The sequence below is a fragment of the Phyllostomus hastatus genome, unplaced genomic scaffold, assembly GCF_019186645.2.
Source record: "Phyllostomus hastatus isolate PE091 unplaced genomic scaffold, TTU_PhHast_1.1 phas_contig_159, whole genome shotgun sequence".
Taxonomy (NCBI): domain Eukaryota; kingdom Metazoa; phylum Chordata; class Mammalia; order Chiroptera; family Phyllostomidae; genus Phyllostomus; species Phyllostomus hastatus.
Genome location: NW_025333640.1, coordinates 23,776,750 through 23,798,647, shown reverse-complemented (window position 1 = coordinate 23,798,647; position 21,898 = coordinate 23,776,750). Strand labels below are relative to the sequence as shown.

General features: G+C 36.7%; 1 protein-coding gene across 4 annotated transcripts in view; it reads right to left on the bottom strand.

Moving 5' to 3' along the window:
* LRBA (LPS responsive beige-like anchor protein) overlaps window positions 1-21,898 on the bottom strand; it is a 513,768-nt gene that overhangs the window by 324,688 nt on the left and 167,182 nt on the right. For 3 of the 4 annotated variants that reach the window (XM_045831330.1, XM_045831331.1, XM_045831332.1), the window contains one exon: window positions 20,323-20,387. The exons of the other annotated variant lie outside the window; for it this stretch is intronic. In XM_045831330.1, coding sequence (XP_045687286.1) covers window positions 20,323-20,387 — 65 coding nt within the window. The remainder of the gene's footprint in view (window positions 1-20,322; window positions 20,388-21,898) is intronic. 4 annotated transcript variants of the gene reach the window in all.

Below are 21,898 nucleotides of genomic sequence, written 5' to 3'. Positions count from 1 at the left end.
TTCAGTCTTACAGAGCTAGGAACAAAACAACTGAATTCAATAACCAACCAAGGTATATGGGTCCTAGTAGATTATTCAGGCTTACAGAAGTAACCCAGATATACCTTATGAAAGAAGAAATAGCCCAGGCCTCAAATATACTATTAAAACAAAACCTCAAACAACATTATGGTGATTTATACTCAGTTTAGCTAACTAAACAAAAAAGTTAAAAAAAAATCAGACTCTCACAGGGTGAGGAGAAAAGAACCCAGAAATCAATGCACAAGGGGCACAGTAAATGCCCAGATTTTCATAAGACCTCATGAGGGTTGCATGCTAGGAGTAAACAAACTGAAAATTGGACAAACTTTCACAAAGATTTTTAAAACTGCAGTTTTGACTCAATCAGCTCAGTCCTCAACATAGTCTGCACCTAGTCTGACTACTAATCAAAAATCAAAAGGAAATCCTCCCATGGGGAAGATATCATCATCCAGAGACTGACATTTACCCTCACAATCTTAAAAACTCTTTCCAACATCCAATCACCAATTAACGGATATAACATCAAATGAATAAAAACCAAATAGAAACCAACTCACAGAAATTCAAGACATTCAAGTTTCATATCTGAACACTGTAATTACTGTAGGTAGTTATAGTTAAAAACAGATTCCATAAAAAAGAATTCCAGTAAAGATTTGAAACTGTACTGAACAAAAAAAACATGAAATTAGTAATAGATTTACCAGCTCATGAAACTCAACTGAAGAAAGAGGAGTCAGTGACAACTATACAGAAGCACAGTAAAACAATGAGGAAAATCTGACAAAACACTTAACAGACATAAGGCATGGTAAAAAGTCTAACATGTATATGTGATATAAATAGATTAGACAATTTAGAGATAATTAGAAAAGAGCAATAGTTGCAGACAACTGAGAAAAAGTTCTCTTCAAAAGATGCATGGTTCAAAACACTGGTAATCAGGGTGCTCACAGAAATGGTTGAGTATGGTCCCAAAAGAGAGGAAAACGTGAAAATTATGTGAAAACACAATAAAGTATAATGTACAGGGAACCAACAGTGATGGGAAGGAAACCTGGACTCAAATCAATGATGGACCAGAAGGAAGAAAAAATATTCAACCACAACAGAATGAAGAAATAAGAATTCAAAAAAATGAGGAGAGGTTTAGGAACCTCTGGGACAACTTTTAAACATTCCAATGTCCAAATCATAGGGGTGTTAGAAGGAGAAGAGGAAGAGCAAGAAATTGAAAATTTATTTGAAAAAATAATAAAGGAGAACTTCCCTAATCTGGCAAAGGAAAGAGGCTTCTAGAAAGTGCAGAAAGCTCGGAAAGTCCCAAAGAACTTGGACCCAAGGAGGAACACACCAAGGCACATCATAATTACATTACCCCAGATTAAATAGGAGATCATTTTAAAAGCAGCATAAGGAAAGGAATTACCTACAAAGGAGTGTCCATAAGACTGTCAGCTGATTTCTCAAAAGAAAACTTGGAGGCAAGAAGGGGTTGGAAAGAAATATTCAAAGTCATAAAAGGCAAGGACCTACATCCAAGATTACTCTATCTAGCAAAGCTATCATTTAGAATGAAAAGGAAGATAAAGTGCTTCCCAGAGAAGGTCAAGGTAAAGGAGTTCATCATCACCAAGCCCTTATTATATGAAATGTTAAAGGGATTTATCTAAGAAAAAGATGATAAAAAAATATGAAGAGTACAATGACAATAAACCACAACTATCAACAACTGAACCTAAAAAAAAAAACTAACTAAGCAAACAACTAGAACAGGAACAGAATCACAGGAATGGAGATCACATGGAGTGTTATCAGCGGGGATGGGGGAAAGGTACAGGGAATAAGACGTATAATTGGTAGGTACAAAATGGAAAGGGGGAGGTTACAAACAGTACAGGAAATGGAGAAACCAAAGAACTTAAATGTGTGACCCATGGACATAAACTAAGGTGGGGGAATGCTGGTGGGAGGGAGGTGTAGGGCAAAGAGGAATAAAGGGGAGACAAAAAATGGGACAACTATAACAGCATAATTAATTATATATATATATATATTTTAAAAGCAGCCTCCCTTTGTCTCAGCAGAGCTGTCACACTGGAGCTGGAGCTCTAACTCAGGCTGGAGCTGTACCAATGGAACCCAGCAGAACTGTACCACTGGAGCCCAGGAGAACTGTGTTGCCAGAGCAGATCTGTGGCAGGGGAGCCACCTCGCCCAGGCTGCTCCCCAGTCACGCAGGATAATAACTGATCTCTATCAGTAATGAGCTCTCTCACAGCCACTCTGTTCCATAACTGTGCTGAACCCACAAGCAAGCTATTCCACAGCTGAGCTGTTTCACAATTGAGCTGTTTGCACTGAATAAAGTCTCTCCCCTTGACTGCACCCCAAATTGGGAAATCCTGTTGGCATTGAATTGGTGATGACAACCTTTGGCTGACATTATGCCAGACAAAGGGATGATTCACAAGGGTGGGACGAAGCAGGCCATGGGAGATTTCATCATGCTACTCATAATGACATATAATTTAAACTTATGAACTGTATATATCTGGAATTTTCCAGTTACTTTTGGACCATGGTTGACCACAGGTAACTGAAATGATGGAAAGCAAAACCATGGATAGAAAGGGACTACTGCACTGTTATTAACATAAACAAAATTGGCTCTAAGAAGTAAAATTAAAGATACATAAGCACTTCAAGTAAGATAAATAAACCAGAAATACAGATATTCAGAATTTTGAGATTTTACATTTGCACATTCCTAAGAATATGGCTTATAACCAGGTATTAAAAATATAAAGCTACAGAATATTTTTTAACGATGTGATACAAACTTGATCTAATTGACATATATGAATGTATAATACTACATCCACTAAGTGAAAAGTAAAATTCCTTTCAGATAAACATAGAATGTATAGAAGAACAGGCAAAATGTGGGGTCACTATGAAATCTGTAATGAATTTCAAAGGAAATCATACCAAATAGGTTCTATGACACACTAGAACCTAGAAAAAAAATAACAAAACAGAACACTGTGCAAAGAGATCTGAGATGGCCCTTACTCTCCAAACATCTCCCGTCTACAAGACAATGCAATGTCTTACCTATGATTTTGAGTAATATCAGTAGGGTATTTTTCAAAGACTATTAAACAGTACACACTCAGGCATCACAGATAAAAACAATCCCTAGTGCAATTTTAAAAATGGTAATGAATAACTTCCTATGACTCGACAGATAGAGAAGGCGAGGGTTTTCACAAGTGCAGATGTGAAATACGGGTTTGTGCTTCTTAGTTTCTCTCTGGAGACCAAAAACCACATCGTGAACTTAACATCAATATGCTGCCTCACAGTACTCAGACATTAATTGAATTGATTAGTCAATGGCACACCATTTTCCCAGTCCCCAAACAACCAACCTCAAAGTTATTCTAGTCTCCTCCCTTTTCTCTACCAGCTTCCTCCAGGCTCCTAATCAATCAGCAAATATTGTATTTCCTCTGTGATATTTCCAGACTGAATTCCTGCTCTCTATTGCACAGGCAATGTCCTAAAAATCAAACCTTAATCATTTCATCCATGTTATAACTGAAAAAGTCTTTTGAGTACTTATTTTGATTTTTTAACATCTGTCTCCACAATTCCCTCTGTCTTTTGAGTATCTGTCAAATACCTATTAAACAGCTACTGTGTTACTATAAAAAGACTAAGCACTAGAGATAAGCTTTCCTTACAGTGTAGTTGGGGAGTAAAAGATTACTATGAGGTCCTGTCCAGCTTTAAACATTAACACAAGTGCTATGGTGGACACACTATAAAGTGACCTCCAATAAGGCAAGATCTTGTATATTCTACCCCATTGAGTTTGACTTGGGCAGAATCTGGGACTTGCTTCTAGGAAGAGAACATATGAAGTCTGTCCAGAAGATATCCAGCCATGTAATATGAAAACTAAAGATATTACTGAAGAAGATACAAGAAACATGGTACACAGGACAATGACACCTCAGCCCCTTTCAACTTGGGCACCTTGGGACCTCACATAGTTCTCCCAATCACGATCAGCTGCCCTGTCCTATTGTCGATGAGATTGGGTGCCCTGAATCTCATGACAGTCTGAAATCTCTTCTCTTTCAAAGGTGATTCTAGTTTTGGGAAAAGCCATAAGTCGCAGGACACCAAATTTGGGCTGTAGTGGGGCTGAGTCATCTGGGTGATTTGATGTTTCGCAAAAAAAAACTGCACGAAACATGATGCATGAGTGGACATTGTCATGATGAAGCTACCAGTCACCAGCTACCCATAGCTGCAGCCTTCTGAATCATCTGCATAGTTTCCACATTGGAATATCCAAGCTTAACACACAACTTCATGCAGATCTGTTGCTCTACTCGCTCAGTCATTTTAAATACAATGACCACACAGTACACATGCTCCCTCAAGAGCAACTACCTCCCCCACTGACTAATACAGTGAAGATGTCATTTTTCACACATGTGCATTCCAATCCATTCTCCTTGGCTGCCAGGTTACATCCATGTCGTACAAGCCATTCTTGTTATATTAACAATGGTTGGACTTTTTCCGGACAGGCCTTGTACAGCAAAGGTGAGGAGACAGTCATTCCTTAATTAGGTTACTTTGACACAGCAAAGATGACACATTAGAAGTCTCTGCCTTAGCAGACTGAAGAGACTCTTCTGCCGGCCTTGAAAAAGTAAGCTGCCACACTGTAAGAGAGCCACACGACAAGGAGCTAGGGGCAGCCTCTAGGAGCTGAGATCAAACCCTAGTGACAGCCAGCAAGAGAATGGGAACCTCGGCCCTTCAAGGGAAAGGAACTGAATTCTGCCAACAGCCACGTGAGATGAGAAGAGGACTCCGAGCTCAGGAGGGAAACACAGTTTGGCCAACAGCTTCACTGCAGACTTGTGAAATGCTAAGTAAAGCATCCAGCTGAGCTATGCCAGACACCTGACACACAGGCATTGTAAGACAGTAAATGTGTGTTTTTTAAGCTGCCACGTCTGTAGTAATCTGTTATGTACCAACAGAGGTATAATACAAGTATAACTACAACATAAAAATCCATGTGCCATCCACAGTTCTCTAGAAACAAAGATCACTATGAGCTACTCAATGGAAAAAAAAACAATAGTGGAGGAAAGGTCACTAAAGACAATACTTCGAACAAAGTTATGAAGGGGGAAAATGTGTTGTATTTTGAACAGAGCCAAACACCCTGTCCTACCACTTGATTTTCAAGATGGACATTTGCTATGTAGATAGATCAAACAATCAATCAAATAATACTGCCTTGATGTTTTATTCTTTTCTTCAGTGCTTTAGTATAAAAGTAACATACTCTAAAGAAAATCATGCAATATTTTAATAATAAAGCAACAACTGAAAGCTATCAACCCCCATTTCATTTTTAAAAATAAGCCACCACCATTAACAGTTTATGTTCCTATCTCTACATTTTTCTAAACTTACAGCAACATATATGGTATCTGTGTACATATATACATACACACAATTATGTATGTGTCTATACATGTGTGTTTGTAAAAATACTTTTAACACTTGTATTAATGCATTTGCATGGTATGAATGAGTCACACTAGATGAACCTGTTCATTTTACTTAATGTTGTATACCATTATCATACAGAGGATTTCTGTGGCTGGAATGTACCGAAATTTATTAAACTAGTCCCTCATTCAGAGATCATTTTTTCTTCTCGACCTAATAAAATCATTGCTATTTACCCAGTTACTGAAGCTAGAAATGAGTCACATTTGAGCCTTACTTCTTCGACGTCTAATAGACTAAGTGCTGTCCATTCTACCTCTGCAATCAACTAAAAGCTGTTTCTGTATTTCCCAGCTCCCCGTAGGCACTCAGCATCATGGCTTCAATCACTACAACAGCCTCCAATCAAACTTCTTTCTAATAGTCTTATCAGTCTAGCCAGTGCTCCACAGGGTCATTTTTCTAAAATGAAAACCTTATCACCACTGCAGACTGTTAAACAAGTTAACTACCTTCCCATGATCCACGGAAGAGAGTGAACAATTGTGGGCAGCTTAGAAACCAGGCTCCTTCCTGCTCCTCTTTTATTCTACTCAGAGACTGTTTTCTCAAACATTACCCTCTACCTTTGCACCTCTTTGCATCTGTTCCTACTAGTCTCTCAGCCAGGAATGACCTCATTTCTAATTCCATCTTGCCTATCTTATTTATCCTTCAAAGCAAAACTCAAAAGCCAACTAAGTAAAACCTTTTCTGATCCTACATCTGTTTCCCTCCACAGAGCTAATCTCCTACCAAGGTGCATATGCCTTTTTTGTGGTACTTACTACACTGTATCATTCTGTATGACACCATGTCAATTATGTATTTACAAATCTGTCTTCCATTCCAGATTGCATCAACCTTGTGTAATTTATCCTCATATCCCCAGACCACAGAACAGTGCCTGGTCATTGCTGGAGGCCCCGCAGTGCTTTTACGGAAAATAAATTTTAACACGAGCTCATGCCAAGCAATTCTAGACTATTATGTGTGAGGAATACAAAGATGTAGAAAATTATCCACAGGGAGTGTACAATCTAATATAAGAGGTCAAGACAACATGCAAATGGTGGGGTAATTGTGATAACCACTATACAATTCTTCAAACACTTCATTCTCTTCTTCTCTTCCCTTCTGCAACATGAAATAGAACTTGGCTGGACTTCCTCCTACTCAGGAGCTGCTTCTCCCCTGTCTCCTTTCCTACTGCCTCCTGTTCTGCATTCATTACCTTTGAATGTTGTCGTCCCAGAGCCAATTCTGTGCCCTTTCCCCTTACCTGGAGTGTATAATCCATCCTATGGCCTGCAAATCTCACCAATGCTTGCTGATTCCCGTTACTCTGACCCGACTCTTGGTTCCCTGTATTTTCAACTCACACAGCCAACTGCCCAACTAAAATTTCCACTTGGATCCCCAATGGGCATTTGAAATTTAATATTTCCCAAGAGAAGTCTTGATTCTACCTACCATCAATACAACCTCTTCCCCTATCCCTAACTCATTTTTATCACTTCTACAAATTCAATTAAGTCCACTTAAATTAACCCCACAATTAACCCTTGATTTATCTTTCCCTTACTCCCAAATCCAATTCATGAAGGCAAGTTCTGCTGTTTTAAGTCTTAAACATATCACACACCTATCTACATATCTCCATCACGACAGCTATGAGATGAGCCTAAGTCACCTTCAACTCCTTCCTGAATATTTCAGTAGTATCTACATTGATTTACCTGCATCCATCTCTCCCATACACAAACTCTATTACTATTCATTATTTTAAAAACCTAAATCATAGGGTTGGGAATACAGGAAATGCACATGCAAAAGAATGAAGTTGGATCCTTACCTTACGCCATGTAGAAAAATTAAGTCAAATGAATTAAAGATGTAAATGTAATGCCTATAACTATAAAACTCTTAGAAGAAAACATAGGGGGGAAACTTCATAACTTTTGATTTGGCAAGAGCACAGTAAACAAATGAAAAAACACAGATAAACTGGACTACCAGTATATCAAAATTTAAAACTGTGTATCAAAGGATATAATCAACAAAGTAAAAAGGTATTCCACGGAATGGGAGAAAATATTTGCAAACAATTGATGAGGGGTTAATATCCAGAATATACAAAGATCTACTACAACTCCACATCAAAAAAATAAACAACCTCATTTAAAACTGAGCAAAGTACTGAACAGATATTTCTCCAAAGAATATATACAAATGGCTAATAAGCGATAGAAAAGATACTCCAAATCATTAATCATTAGGGAAATGAAAATCAAACTCATCTCACACCCATCAGAATGGCTACTATAAAAAATAAAATTACTGTTGGCAGGAATATGGAGAAATTAAAACCCTTATGCACTACTGGTAGAAGTGTAAAATTGTGCAGCTGTTAAGTAAAACAGTACAGAGGTGCCTCAAAAAATTATTTATATGGAGGAAAGTAGGGGCTAGCAGCACAGTAAGTTAACAATAACCAAAAGGTGAAAGCCACCCAGTGTCCACCGATGGATAAATGGATAAATAAAATGTGATATATACACAATGGAATACTATTCAGCCTTTAAAAGGGAGGAAATTCTGACGTCTGTGACAATATGAATCAAAATTGGAGACGTGATGGTGAGTAAACAAAGCCAGACACTGAGGGACAAATACTGTACGGCCCTACTAATATGAAGTACCTGGAGAAGTCAAATTCATAGAGACGGGATGTATGATGACAATTGGCTGGAGTGGGGGAGGGGAGTAAGGAATGGGCAATTATTTAATAGGTATTAAGTTTCAGTTTTGCAAGATGAAATGAGTTCTAGAGATGGATGGTGATGAAGAACACAAAGCAACATGAATGTACTTAATGCCACTCAACCACATGCATTCAAGTAGTTAAGGCTGTGTTTATTACCAGTTTAAAATAAATTAAAATTTTAAAAATAAACAGTTAAATGCCACAAATACAAACAAAACAAAAACCATATGTCTTATCATCCCACTCCTCTGCTTAAAACTGAAATGTATTCTTACTGTATTTAACAAAAGATTAAATCCAAATCTCTTACCACAGCTAACAGAGCCCAGAGTGTGATCTGACACCCGAATACTTTGACATTTCGAAACCTCGCTCTCTCCCTTACTCATTTTGCTTCAGACACTCTGGCCTTTTATTCGGTTCAATAACATACCAACATCATTGTGTCCTCAAGGACTTTGTTCTTTCTATCTCTTCACCTTAAAACGCTGTGACCTATCCCACACTGGCTAGCCACTTCTCTTCATTCAAAACAATTGGACTTCACAACACTTCTCTGAACACTCTATACTGGACTCCCTATAAATCTTCCCCTCTTCCCTCTCATCGCATCCTGCTGCTCCCTTCTACACCTGGATTACTATCTGAGTCATCTTGTTTGCTCATTAACTTGTTCAGCATTTGTCCTCTTCTCCATGACAGTAGTGTCTCCTTCGCAGCCACATCCTCCACAGCCTGCCTGGGCACACACAACACTACATGAACGACAGAAAATAAGCACCAAAACCACCCCCTATTTTAGGTTTACTCTGCTCCTCTGTCCTGTCCATACAGCCAAAATCTTAATCTCCTTAAGATCCAATTTAATCTTCTCTCCCATTAAGAAATATTCTTCAATTTTATACTACAAAGACCTCATTTTATGTCCATCTTAACATAATGCTTATTGTGTACACAGCATGTATTACACTTGTTTATCAGTATCATAAAAATTATATTTGATTGCTATGCATATTTCTCTATTTTTCCCTATCAGGACACAACTAATTGAGAAAAGATGTATTTTTATTTATTCTTCTTCTTTAATCAACCACAGCACCTAAGAGGCACTATTCAGGTAGGATGTTTTCAGTCGCTATTTGATAAATGGATAGTCTGTGGCAATGCTTGAAAGTCTCAAGTATCTAAATTTAAGTAATTCAAAGCAAAACTCTAGCTTTTAAGTTATATATAACTATATCAGAAATTTTATTTTGAAATATTTTCACTGCATAATGCAAAATATTGCTATCTCATCTCATTTAAAAGAATATTATAAACTTCAATTAGGGCATATATGAAGTATTTAATATTATACTTCCAAAGAAGAAAGGAAGCATACACAGTTTTTCCTTCATAATTTAAAAATGCTTCTAAATCCAGTATTTTAGAAGGCCCTGGCTACACACTTCTTATTTATTTCAAGACATACAAATATGAATTTTCTTTTCATTATAAAAAATATAAATGTAAGATAAAAATATAAGATATCTAAGTTTAAGATATCTTTGAATTTTTCCATCTATATGCATATTTTCCTGAATATACAAATTAATCAGTATTTAGTAATTATAATTTATCTAACAGTTGTGCTAACTATTCTTTCCAACTAAAGTTTTAAGTATAATAAGCAGTCTTAATATATTAGGTTTACTCTATATTAAATTATATTTCTAAATGCAGAGCACAAAATAATTCACATATTTTAATATTAAGAAGAAAAATTATGTATAATTTATATCTGCAGTGCAAGGAGGAGAAAAAAATGCTTGTGTCAGCCTTCGGAAACAAACAGCCCTATCAAGTGACCAACTGGAAAAGATTCACGCTGGAGGCTCCATAAATAACAGTAATGATGACAACCACCTCCCATAACTACATTACAGCCCATCGCCCACATCTGATTATACTAGTCTAGACCTTGGGTAAGCACATACACGCATCTTCACCAAGAGTTTTCCAATATTACTGCTCTGTTTCCTGGGCTTTCTGTGACCCCCATTAGCAGCAACTGTCAAATTTTCTCTACTAAACATCTTCACCACTGATGGGAAAGGAAAGTTACCACCTTTCTGCACTCGAACAACTCAGGATATGAAAGCAATGTTCCTGAATTGGCAATGCTTCTAACAATGTAATTTCTTTAGAATTAACTGCACAGAATAGTCACAAGCCAAATCTGAGAGGGGAAAAAAATGTTTCTGAAGTCTTCTTCCAGTACTATGACAGCTGCTGAAACTTAACCTCTCACACCATACCTCCATTTATTAATGTAGTTTTATTCTTATTTTGCAGAATATTACCTAACTCTCCATGTAACTGCTTCCTTGCTCACATCTCTCTTGATCCCTCCCCCAAAACATACATGGCATATGCCTTAATTCAGTATCATAAAAATCCTTAAATTGGTGTTTTTCTGTTCCTTTCTGATGCAAAGCTCTCTGTTACAACTTAGAGTGAGAGATGCAAAGGATCTAACATCAAAGAATGCACAAGCCCAAAGGCTGAGAAAGAAGACCAGTAACCAAATAGAGTATTAAAAAAAAGTTTTCAAAAATCTTTAGCAGGCTGCATACAAATTTATTTTTTTTCTTTCTAGGGAATGTACTGGGGTGACACTGACTCACAAAATCACACAGGCTTCAGGTGCATGACCCCACAACACATCGCCTGTGCACTGCCCTGGGTCTCAGGAGGACACACGGTGAAGGGGAGACTGAGTTGGGTCGGTGCACGCAAATTTAAAACAAATCTGGATCTTTCTCAGTGCAGAACTAGCCCAGGTGGTGCTGACTTCTTGTGGAAGCCAACATCCTTTACCAGGGAGACCACGATGTGTCTACACATTTCATCACAACCAGAATGGAAATAGCAAACATTCCATAAAGTTATTTCTTCCTGAAAATGTAAGTGCTCAGTAATTTAATATAAACTTTAAATTTAACACAAATGTCACACAGCCTCACATCAAACTCTTTTCCTAAACTTATTTTGCACAATAACCCTTAGTTGCATGTTGTAAAACAATAACTCACAGTCTTAGTGAGGCTAGTGTTTGCAAGTTAGCATGTTATGCAGGAAAAAAATTCTTAGGACTATGAAAGAATTTATTCTCAGGAATGTGTATATAAAGAGGGAGATGAGACAGTTTTACACAGAAAAGAAAGAACATTGAGGGAAATGGCTCTGTTATGCCCAAATTGGAATCCAGTTTAGGATTGCTCTGTTACAACACATCTACTACCACCTTCTAGTTTCCGGTAACTGCCTTTGTCTCTTCACTATTGCTAGCATTTGCTTAGCATTTCAGAGGACCTCATCCTTTTAGATCCCCACCTTGACCACCTTCTTTAAATTACAACATCCTCTGCCCCACATTGTATCTCCTGAGATTACTCTTCCTGTTCTTCTCATAGCAGTTGTCACCTTCTAACATAATATAAACTCTTTTTACTTCTTCACTGTCTATCTGTGACAATTTAAATACCCTGTGTGAGAGTGAGAATGACTACTCTGTCCTTTTGCAAATCCCCAATGCCCAAAACATAGCTGGTGTGCGTGAATGTTTCCTGAGTGAATGCAGAGACTCTGCGCTCCTTTGTTTTCATTTACCTGTTCTCAAAGTTCAGCTTTCCTCTTTCTCCAACCCCTAATCTGACTCTGTTTTTTCTATAATCATTTTTATTTAACACAGTAAATGATTTCATTTATATATAAACTGTTGTCATTTTCAAAAATGTATGAGGCCATCAAACTTTAAGACACACACAAGCACATTCTACAAGCTGGCTGAGTACGCACCACCTCTTCCCAAAAGTTACACTTTGGCTTTGCTAAGAAAGGTTACACAAGAAATCCTGCACTTAAAGCACTGAAAACTACAATTTTTAAGGAGTAGAAGCACAATTTAAAGGCAGCGCCATTGTTTTACATCAGAACAAAACACTGAGGAGTCACAACAGAAAACTGAGGATCAAGCTAGAAAATTAAAAGTGACAAGCAAGATTGGTTTAAAGCCAAACACAGAAAGAAAATAGAGGAAAATATGTTTCTCCTAACTAAGGGGAGAAAATGTTAGTCCTCTTGAGTACTAAACATTAATTAAATAGTCTAGTCTTTAAGAAAAAAGAATAGCACATATCTCTTCCTAAATAAACCACATAAACTTCAATATCAATCCAATCCAAGGTTAAGAGTAAAGAGAGATGAAAGTCGACTCTCAACAAATCTTTGAAACAATGACTTCCTACTCCACCCCCCCAAATTACATCGTATCCAAACAACCATTTATCAGATTTAATTAACATTTTCCTGTACATTATCTTACTATAAAAATAATTTTTAATATTTAACCAGAAAGCATATGGTTCTTTAAGAAACACTCTAGAGTGCCCAAGAGGCATGTACTCTAGTTTAATTCAGAGCTCGTCTTCGGTTGGTTCACATACAACTATATCCGAGCCACGCTGTCCACGTGCTACAAATACCTTTGTCTTTTACCAAAATATAACCCAGATGATGGCCAAGGGGGTCAGAGTAAATTATGTTTTGCCCCGTTTCCCTCCCTTTCCTCCTTCACTTTCCCTTCCATCCCTTCTTCTACTCACTTATTCCACAGACATTTATTTAGGAAATATATGACATTTAGAGTGAAGGAAAATGCTAGAGCTACTAACTGAATGCTCAGAAAGCAGTAGTGCAACCTAAGCAGATGAATGTTGAGGAGACAGATAAGTATATTAGTACTAGAAACATTATGTCTTTTATGAGGGCTATTTACATATTTGGATACAAGTCTGAATTATTGCTGTAATAAGCAGATACCAACTACCCCCAGAGGGTAATTAAAGCAATGTAACCAACAGTATGTCCTTTCTATGACGACTTTCAAGGATGGGAAAAAGAGTCAAAATAGCATATTTATAAGTAAAATCCTAGAAAGCTATGGACTTTCTCAAAATCCATTTTTAGTAAACTAAACCCAATACTATAATTATAGGTCATTTTATAATTAAGTAATTAACAAAGTACAAAATTCAAGATAAGAATTTGTATCTTAAAATTTTTAACAAACAGTATACCTTTAAACTACGTTTCCCAGTCTACTACTTTTGAATTTGAACATCAAAAATTTAAAACTGCCCTGGCTGGCGTAGCTCAGTGGATTGAGCGTGGGCTACGAACCAAAGTGTTGCAGGTTTGATTCCCAGTCAGGGTACAAGCCTGGGTTACAGGCCATGACCCCCAGCACCCACACATTGATGTTTCTCTCTCCCTCTCTCTCTCTTCCTCCATTCCCTCTCTAAAAATAAATAAATAAAATCTTCAAAACAAAATTTAAAACTGTGGTTAGCCAATGAAATATAACTGAGAAGAAACATTAAGAAATTATGTAAAATGAAAGATGGGCAATTCCATAGAATTCCTTGACATTTAAAGCTATAAAAATTTGATTTACAGAGAATTGGCATTGATTTTTCAGAGTATAAGAACAAAAATAGGACTACCTAAATATATAAAATTTACAGGACGATTAGTATTTATCCAGTGCACTATTCTTCATAACACAAGTCAAACAGGTGACGTTGTAAGATTTGGTAACACTCACAGAGCAACCTGCCTTGACCACAGCTGCCTACACCAGCATGGGGAGTTTAAAATACTCTAAAAAACATTTGTTGGGCCCTGGCTGGTGTAGCTCAGTGGACTGAGCACAGGCTGGGAACCAAAACATCGGCAGTTCGATTCCCAGTCAGGGCACATGCCTGGGTTGCAGGCCAGGTCCCCAGTGGGGGGCATGTGAAGAGCAACCACACATTGATATTTCTCTCGCTCTCTATCTTCCTCCCCTTCCCCTCTCTAAAAATAAATAAAATCTTTTAAAAAATCCACACCTTTGCTGGGTAGAGGGCAGGCAGGATGGCAAGAAGAAAGGCGGCTACCTAGCAACTGGGTATTTTTCTAGTAGCAAAATTAACACTGATATTGACATACTAAAGTTTTAGGAAGCTCTTAAGAATAATAGAAATAAAAAGGAAAAATATAAAATCTAAACCTTCATCGAAGTGAAAAGGGGCTTTTAAGATTCACTGACAATTTAAAAATGTAAGCAACAGTTACATCCATTTTCCAATTAAACACATTTTTAAATGAAGGGAAAAGCAATTAATATAAAATAAATCAAGTATGCAAATACATAAACTGAAGCCCAATATACATAATAATGTGACTTACCACACTTGATTTTAAATGTAACACTGAGCCTTCAGATTTCACTTAAGAAAGTTAACACAATGGTAATAACTGACTTTCCTACTTCTGTTAATGTGGTGCCACAGCATCACAGAATAGTCTAAAAGAAACTTGTGATATTCTTTAAATAATATAAAATTGTTTAAAGAAAGTTGTGCCTTTCAGGAAAAATAAAACTCTTCCAGATTACTTACACATTTATTTTTCTTAATTTTTATTTATGGATTTTAGAGAGAGGAGGGCAGAGAGGGGGAGAGAGGGAGGGACGGAGCTAGGAGGAAGAGCAGAGACAGAGAAAGAAGCATGGATTTGTTATTCCACTAATTTATGCATTCATTGGTTGATTCTGATATGTGCCCTAACTAGCAATCGAACTCACAACCTAGGACTATCAGAACAATCCTCTAACCAACTGAGCTATCCAGCCAGGACAATTATTTGCATATTTAAAACAAAGTAGAGATGATAGTGAGGATAATGATTTGATACACCATAAAACAAAATTATGAATCAGGAACGCAATGTTCCTGCTCAATTTTGTAACTTAAATCTTTTATTACATGCATATGTCTTTTCTTCTGTCTTGGTAAAAATTGTCAAAGACATATTACATGATTATGTCACCAGCAGTGATTATTTTATTTCTATACATAACGTTTGCACAAAAATGTCAAACGTTCGACTCAAAAATATCAAAACAATGTATTTACAAAGACAGTATCTTATCAATTAAACAGGTGAGAGTTAAGAGAGGCATTTCTACTAAACAACAGTTATTTATGTCTGACCCCAAGTAATTGATTTGCTAATGATACCCATCAAGTCCGTTAAACCTTATGCTGTAGTTTCAGACTATAAAGGTCTTCGTGTTATTTACACTAATAAAACATTAATCAAGGACCAAATTTATAGCAGCTACTCTATAAATGAGGTCAAGGCAGGTCAGACTTACATAATAAGAAAAAAAAAGGTTGGTCTCTCCAGTGAAAAGAAAAACCTTATTACTTATTCTTTTAGCCCCTGGGATTAAGTCCAGTAGCTGAACACTGGAAACTACTTCACTAATATATCCATCACTATGTAAACTCACTTAACCTCAATGTATTGGATTATTTATAAAAGCCAAGCCCAATCCACTGATTTTTTTTTTTAAATCCTAAACTGTTCCTTTAAAATATATTCTAACCTCTAAGGAGATAACAAAAATTTCAGATTCTACATCTACTGTTTCATTAATGGATGTTAGCTGTCTTTCCACCACTGCTTATTGCTTACATTTACTTAAAAGACAAGGCTTAACACTCTCTATAGGCTAAGGACAAAAAGACAGTTTCTAACCACAGGAGGATAACAAATTCATACAAACTAAGAGAATCTTAGGCAAAAACACGGGGAAAGGGTATTAGAAAACCTATGATCACAAATGATATAAAAACAGATTATTAAAATAACTGTTTCCTCAGTAAGAAATAATAAGAACCAGCTACTCTGGGTAAGGATATTTGAAAATACCTTAAAAGAATTCATTTCTTCACAAAATATAGAGATGTTTTATTATAAATACTTCTCTCTATATATATATATAAATATACGTGTGTGTGTGTGTGTGTGTGTGTGTATAAATATATAAATAAATAATTTTCCTTTCTCTTGGTAAAAATCCTCAAAGAAATATCATAGCTACTATCAAGATTTTCTGTATAAAATAAATTTATGTTTAAGAATGTTGTTTACACCAAAATAACAATAATTGAAATCAAAACTATACATACAATGTACTTGCAAAGACAATACTGTCAATTAAACACATTTACTTAACTTGCAGGGCACTTCTACTGGAGTCAGGGACACATCCATAAACCAGAAACAAAGGGATTACCCTTCCAGAATATAACACACACATTACAGGAGGAGAAAGACAATGAAGATAGACATGAAAGGACAGTAAGAAAAAAACAATTTAAGAAATGAGGTAAAAGCAACCTGGTGGCAGGTTTCAGGCAAGCCCCCTCTGAGGAGGTGATAGATATCTGAACTAGGATTCCAATGAGAAGAAACCAGACAAGAGGTAATCTGGGGGTGAATCTTCTGACTGTGGTAGAAGAAGGAGGTCAACAAATCCTCCCCCAGAAAAACAAGAATGGAACTGAAGACTAACAATCATTTCAGGGTTCTTAAAATCTGTAATAATTTTACTCACGGAAGTCTGCTAAATACTGAGTAAGAACAAGTAGAGTCTGTGGCAACCTTTTCTGGGAAGGCCCTGCTCAACCACCACAGACTGTGGCTACTCATGGAAATTGGCAACTTCATTGACAGGGAGAACCGACTTGCTTTGGGAGGCAGGGCAAAAAGCCATAAACTGAAAATAGGAAAAGCCCAGAGCTGTCCTAGACTGAGATTATTTTTGCAGTTAGGGTGAGCCGGAGATAGTGGAACAAACCAGAAACTCAAAAGGGATATCTTGAAAATAGGAATTTCACACATAGACAGTACAGATTTGGAAAAAAATGACAGAAGTCAAATCTACCCCAAAAATTGTTGTCAAACAAAACACAGGTCTACCAGGTATAGGTGGCCAAAGGCTTCAGTGAAACTTCTGACCATTCGCTGACCTCTAAGCTACAGAGAAAGGGGCAGCCCCTGAAAAGCCAGAGTAAAAAATAAAAAGAAATCTCGAAAGAGCTAAACAGCAACATTAATAGCAATATACCACAACAGAGACAAATTGTGCAAATTAAGCCCTAGCAAGTAACTTAAAAATCAACAAAGCCAAGTCTAGTAATTATTTTTAAAAATTATACACTATGATCAAGGAGGAATTATCCCAGTTATACAAAGCTGGCTCAGTATTTCAAAATCCTACTGATTCTTACCTCCTCTACTGCTACTATCCTAGACCTGGTCAGCATCCTAGTTAACGAGGATCAGGGTACTACAATAGCTCCCTAATTCATCCCTTCACTCCTGTTCTTAAAGTCCTATATGCGTTAGCCAGAGTGATCTTTCAGAGTGATCTGTAATGCATCAAACAGATCATCTCCCTCCTCTACTCACAGTCCTACGAAGGTTATCATTTCTCGTAAACTGCAAAGGCTCCACACAAAACCTCGCCCCATGTTAATCATCTCTCTGACCTCAGTTCTTACTTCTTTCCACTTTCATCACGTTTTTATCGCTGTATTGGGCGCATTCCTCAAATGCACCAGGAAGCTTTCCCCTGCACACTGACTGTTCCCTAGACCTGGAAAGCTTTTCCCCTACATGCACCATGGTTAACTCTTTGGCACCCTTAAAGCACTTGCTTAAAATCACTTTCTCAGGAAGCTCTAATCTGACCGTTCTATTTAAACTGCAAAGCATGACAACCCTTCATACGTCCTTCAAAAATCTCCATTCCCCTCAACCTGTTCCACATTATCTTTTTTGACAGTGCTTACCATCTTTCACATGCCATATAACCCACCTATATCATTTACTGTTTAAAGTCTGTCAATGACTGTTCGAATGTAAAATCTACCAAAAAAAACAAAGATCTTTATCTATTTTGCTTATTGCTCAAAGCAAAGCCACTTAGCATCAAAGATAAGCCACTGTACACAGTGCCTTAAAAATACTGGCTGAATGAAAAATAAGGAAATGGAGACTCACAGGAGTAAAAGCACTTTTCAAATATCAAAGGGCTAATTCAAAGCCAATGCTGTTAATCACAACGCTATGCTGCCATAGCTATTCAATGTAACAGTTACTTGCACAACTGAGGGAATTTACATTTGGAGCCTCTACTGATCAAAATCAACTTTTATAACACGTTTTCTTTTAAAAAAAAGAACCAAGGATTTCCTTTAAACAAATGAGCCCTACAAACTACAGAAAACCTGTCGACCAGTGTTCTGCATTAAGCAGAGCAAGCACGTGTTGTTCCATCAACAGCTCTCTCCATCTCTTTTCCTACGTAGAACCTTTAAAAGCATCCGACACCTCAGTGTTGAAATTCAGCCAAAGAACTATTTATTTTCGATGACTAAGCACTTTGAAATTTTTGCTGAAAGTAATATGAAATTATTAGTCATTCACTCATTGAGAACTATGTATAGATTTCCTACCACGTGCCAGACTCCAGAGTGCAGTGTAACCCTGCTTCTCACTTGGATCACTGTGACAGACTCGATCCTGTCGTTCTGGATTCCAATCAGCTCTCCTCCCCTTCATCCATCCCCAACAGTTCTGCCACTTATCTTTCCAAAACCAAACTATCGCAAATACATTCCTTTGCTTAAAATCTCCCAAGACTTCCCATCACCTTGAGATGAAAGTCCAAATGTGTTACATTAGGCCTTTCAGCATCCAGACACGCTCAATTCTATCCCAACATCCACACACACACACACACGTGTATGTGTGTGCACAGACAGACACACGTCTCTCTCAGAGACGCACTTCAATATTCCACATACCTTCCCCCATCACAGTGTACTCAGACATTCTGTTCCCTCCATTTGGAATGCTTTGCACGTTCCCATCCTCCGATTTAGTCCTGATCTCCACTCTCAAATATCTGCAGCGTTAAGCCTACTCAGCCCTGAAAAGACATCCCTAGAATCATGCTCCCTGGGTAAGTTTGACCTAATTCCTCCACCCTAAATGGTCTCTTTTATTCTCATTACTACCTTAGTAACTTAATTATTTCTAACACAAAATTTATCATAAAGCATTATAATTGCAGGCTTATTTATGCAGTTCCAAAAATAGTCTCTGAGCAACTACAATTATTTGCTGAAGAATTTTAGTAGCATTTAATATCAAATAAAATTCATAGTACCCTTTTCCCCTTTTTTGCAACACTAACAAGATTCCTAATTATGACTCAAATCGTCCCTGTAGTGATGGCATCAGTCTCCACACTAGCCAGAACACTATAAAGAAACATTCCTCAATGGTTTTGCTCAGGATGCCATTTCTATTAGCAGCCATCATACCTCTTATTCTACACCTTAGGTCTTCAGTTCAATTAATTCAAAATCACAAAACGCACAAAGCAGTCTATTCATCATTTCCCTAAATTTACTTTTAGCTTTCCGTATTCTCACTCTCTTAAATCTATTTTCTCCCCGTATCTTTCTTTTCATCTCTGTACTTTCTTCATTTTAATTTCCTACTACTATTTTTTCCTTCAAGTCTCGTATCTCTGCTCTTTACATGCAACCCTACCCAGTTTCCCACTCTCTCCACGTTCTCATCACATCACAACACAAAAACTTCATCCCTCTCTCCCTTATGACCAGGCCATGACATAAGAGATAACATAAATATCTTAGTCTAATTACTGGCTTTGCAAATTTTGTATAACAGAACTTAATAGGAAGTCCAAATAAGTATCAGTTTTCCTTATATCTGCTAATAGAATCATCAATTTACTTTTGCTAACTTCAGCTTCACTTCCTGAAAAATAAGACTAGAACTTTATCATTAAGCATGTAACCATAAAGAAAGCCAAAGATGATTAAATATTGACCTATTTGTAAAAATCACTATCTTCTACATTACTGACTACAAAAACAATAAATATACTACCAAAAAATTATCAGTGTTAATGGCAAAACTACAGTAGATTTAAAGTAAAATAGAATGGATATAAAATAGATTACCTTCCTTCATTGACAAGTTCAATAAAAGCAAGGCCTGCATTCTTCTGAATAGAATTCTGCCACTCCTAAAAAATAGCAGAAAATAGCTGAACAATTTTCACTTAGTAACTTACTTCTTTAAGACAACAATTATTTAAAAATCACACATTTCAATTTCATCACTGTTTTTAAAAGTAAAAGCTGTGTTAAACATGCTGCCTAACCAACGCAGCCCCATGAACACACAAATGGCTGATATTGAAAGTAAACTGGACAAGTTGGCAAGGATTTGATTCTACAGAAACTAAATAAGCCTATCTACATTTATCTTGTCCTTTTTGTTCTGTAACATCATATACCACTAAATTAAATTGTGGACTTCAGAAAGAAGTCCCCATCACCCCATCACCCCAAATGAAGGGAACACATAGTTAGTTAGTAAATAAACATAATAATTAGTGCATATTCTACATAAAAATTGATGATTAATGACTGAGAAAGAGACAAGAAAAATCAATGAATTTGGCTAGAAAATGTTGACCTAGAAAACTATAGTTCACTAGCCTATAAATTAGCAAAAAATAATATAACTAGCTCTATTCTTTACAAATAGATTATCCATTAAAAGCCTGGGGGGGGATCAACCAGTAAACTATGCACAAATAATTTTTTTTTAATTTTCATATCAAAGTATGTACAAAATAAGTGTTACTACAACCATGGTAGGCCTACCTGAATTGACATATAGCTAGATTTGAGAAATGACAATGTGTGTGTATATGCAAATGTATGTATTGTTTTCAAGAATTGGAAATATATACAAAATCTTTAAGCTCCTTAAAACAAGAAGACCCTTATTATCTACCTACATGATTTTCCTCAACTGATCTTTTTCTGTTCTTTTATAAAGCTCAACACAAAAGACAGTGTTGGGCTACTTACCACTGCAACCATAACCTGCATTCACACTTTCTGAATGTAGCACCTTTAAGAGTTTTAAATTCCATGTAATTTCACCCCTGATGACTGTTCTCCCTCATGCCAAATTTCATTTTTTTTTGGCCTTACCCTTTCTCTTCTACTTTCTCTTTTTTTATATCCAATTTTGTATTACTTTCTATTATGTTTTGAAAACCAGAGGCAGAAGTCAAATGGCTATATGCTATAACTTTGTTATAGGGTTCTAGTTCATGAACGGTGTAAGAGCACACTAACAGAACATGCACAGTAGAATGGAAATTAGATAGTCAGTCAAACAACCGAGAGTTGTAATTGGCTATGTCTAGGAGAGGAAATCAATTGTTGTTGAAGAAAGAGCACTGAACACAAAGGCATGAGATCTATGTTCTCAACCTGACTCGGCCACGAAGAGAGTATGTCCATGGATGCATTCACTTGACATGTTTTTGTCTTAGATATGCCCTTGAAATTTTCTTCAGCTTATGACTCAGTAACTCAGAAATATCTAGAAATTAGTGACTCACAAGGTTTACTATACTCTGTCAAAATTCACAACTGCCAACCAACTGAAATAAAATAGTGATCTTGTATTTCTGAGGTAAACCAAGTCAAGAACGAATAGAAACACCTAATTTAA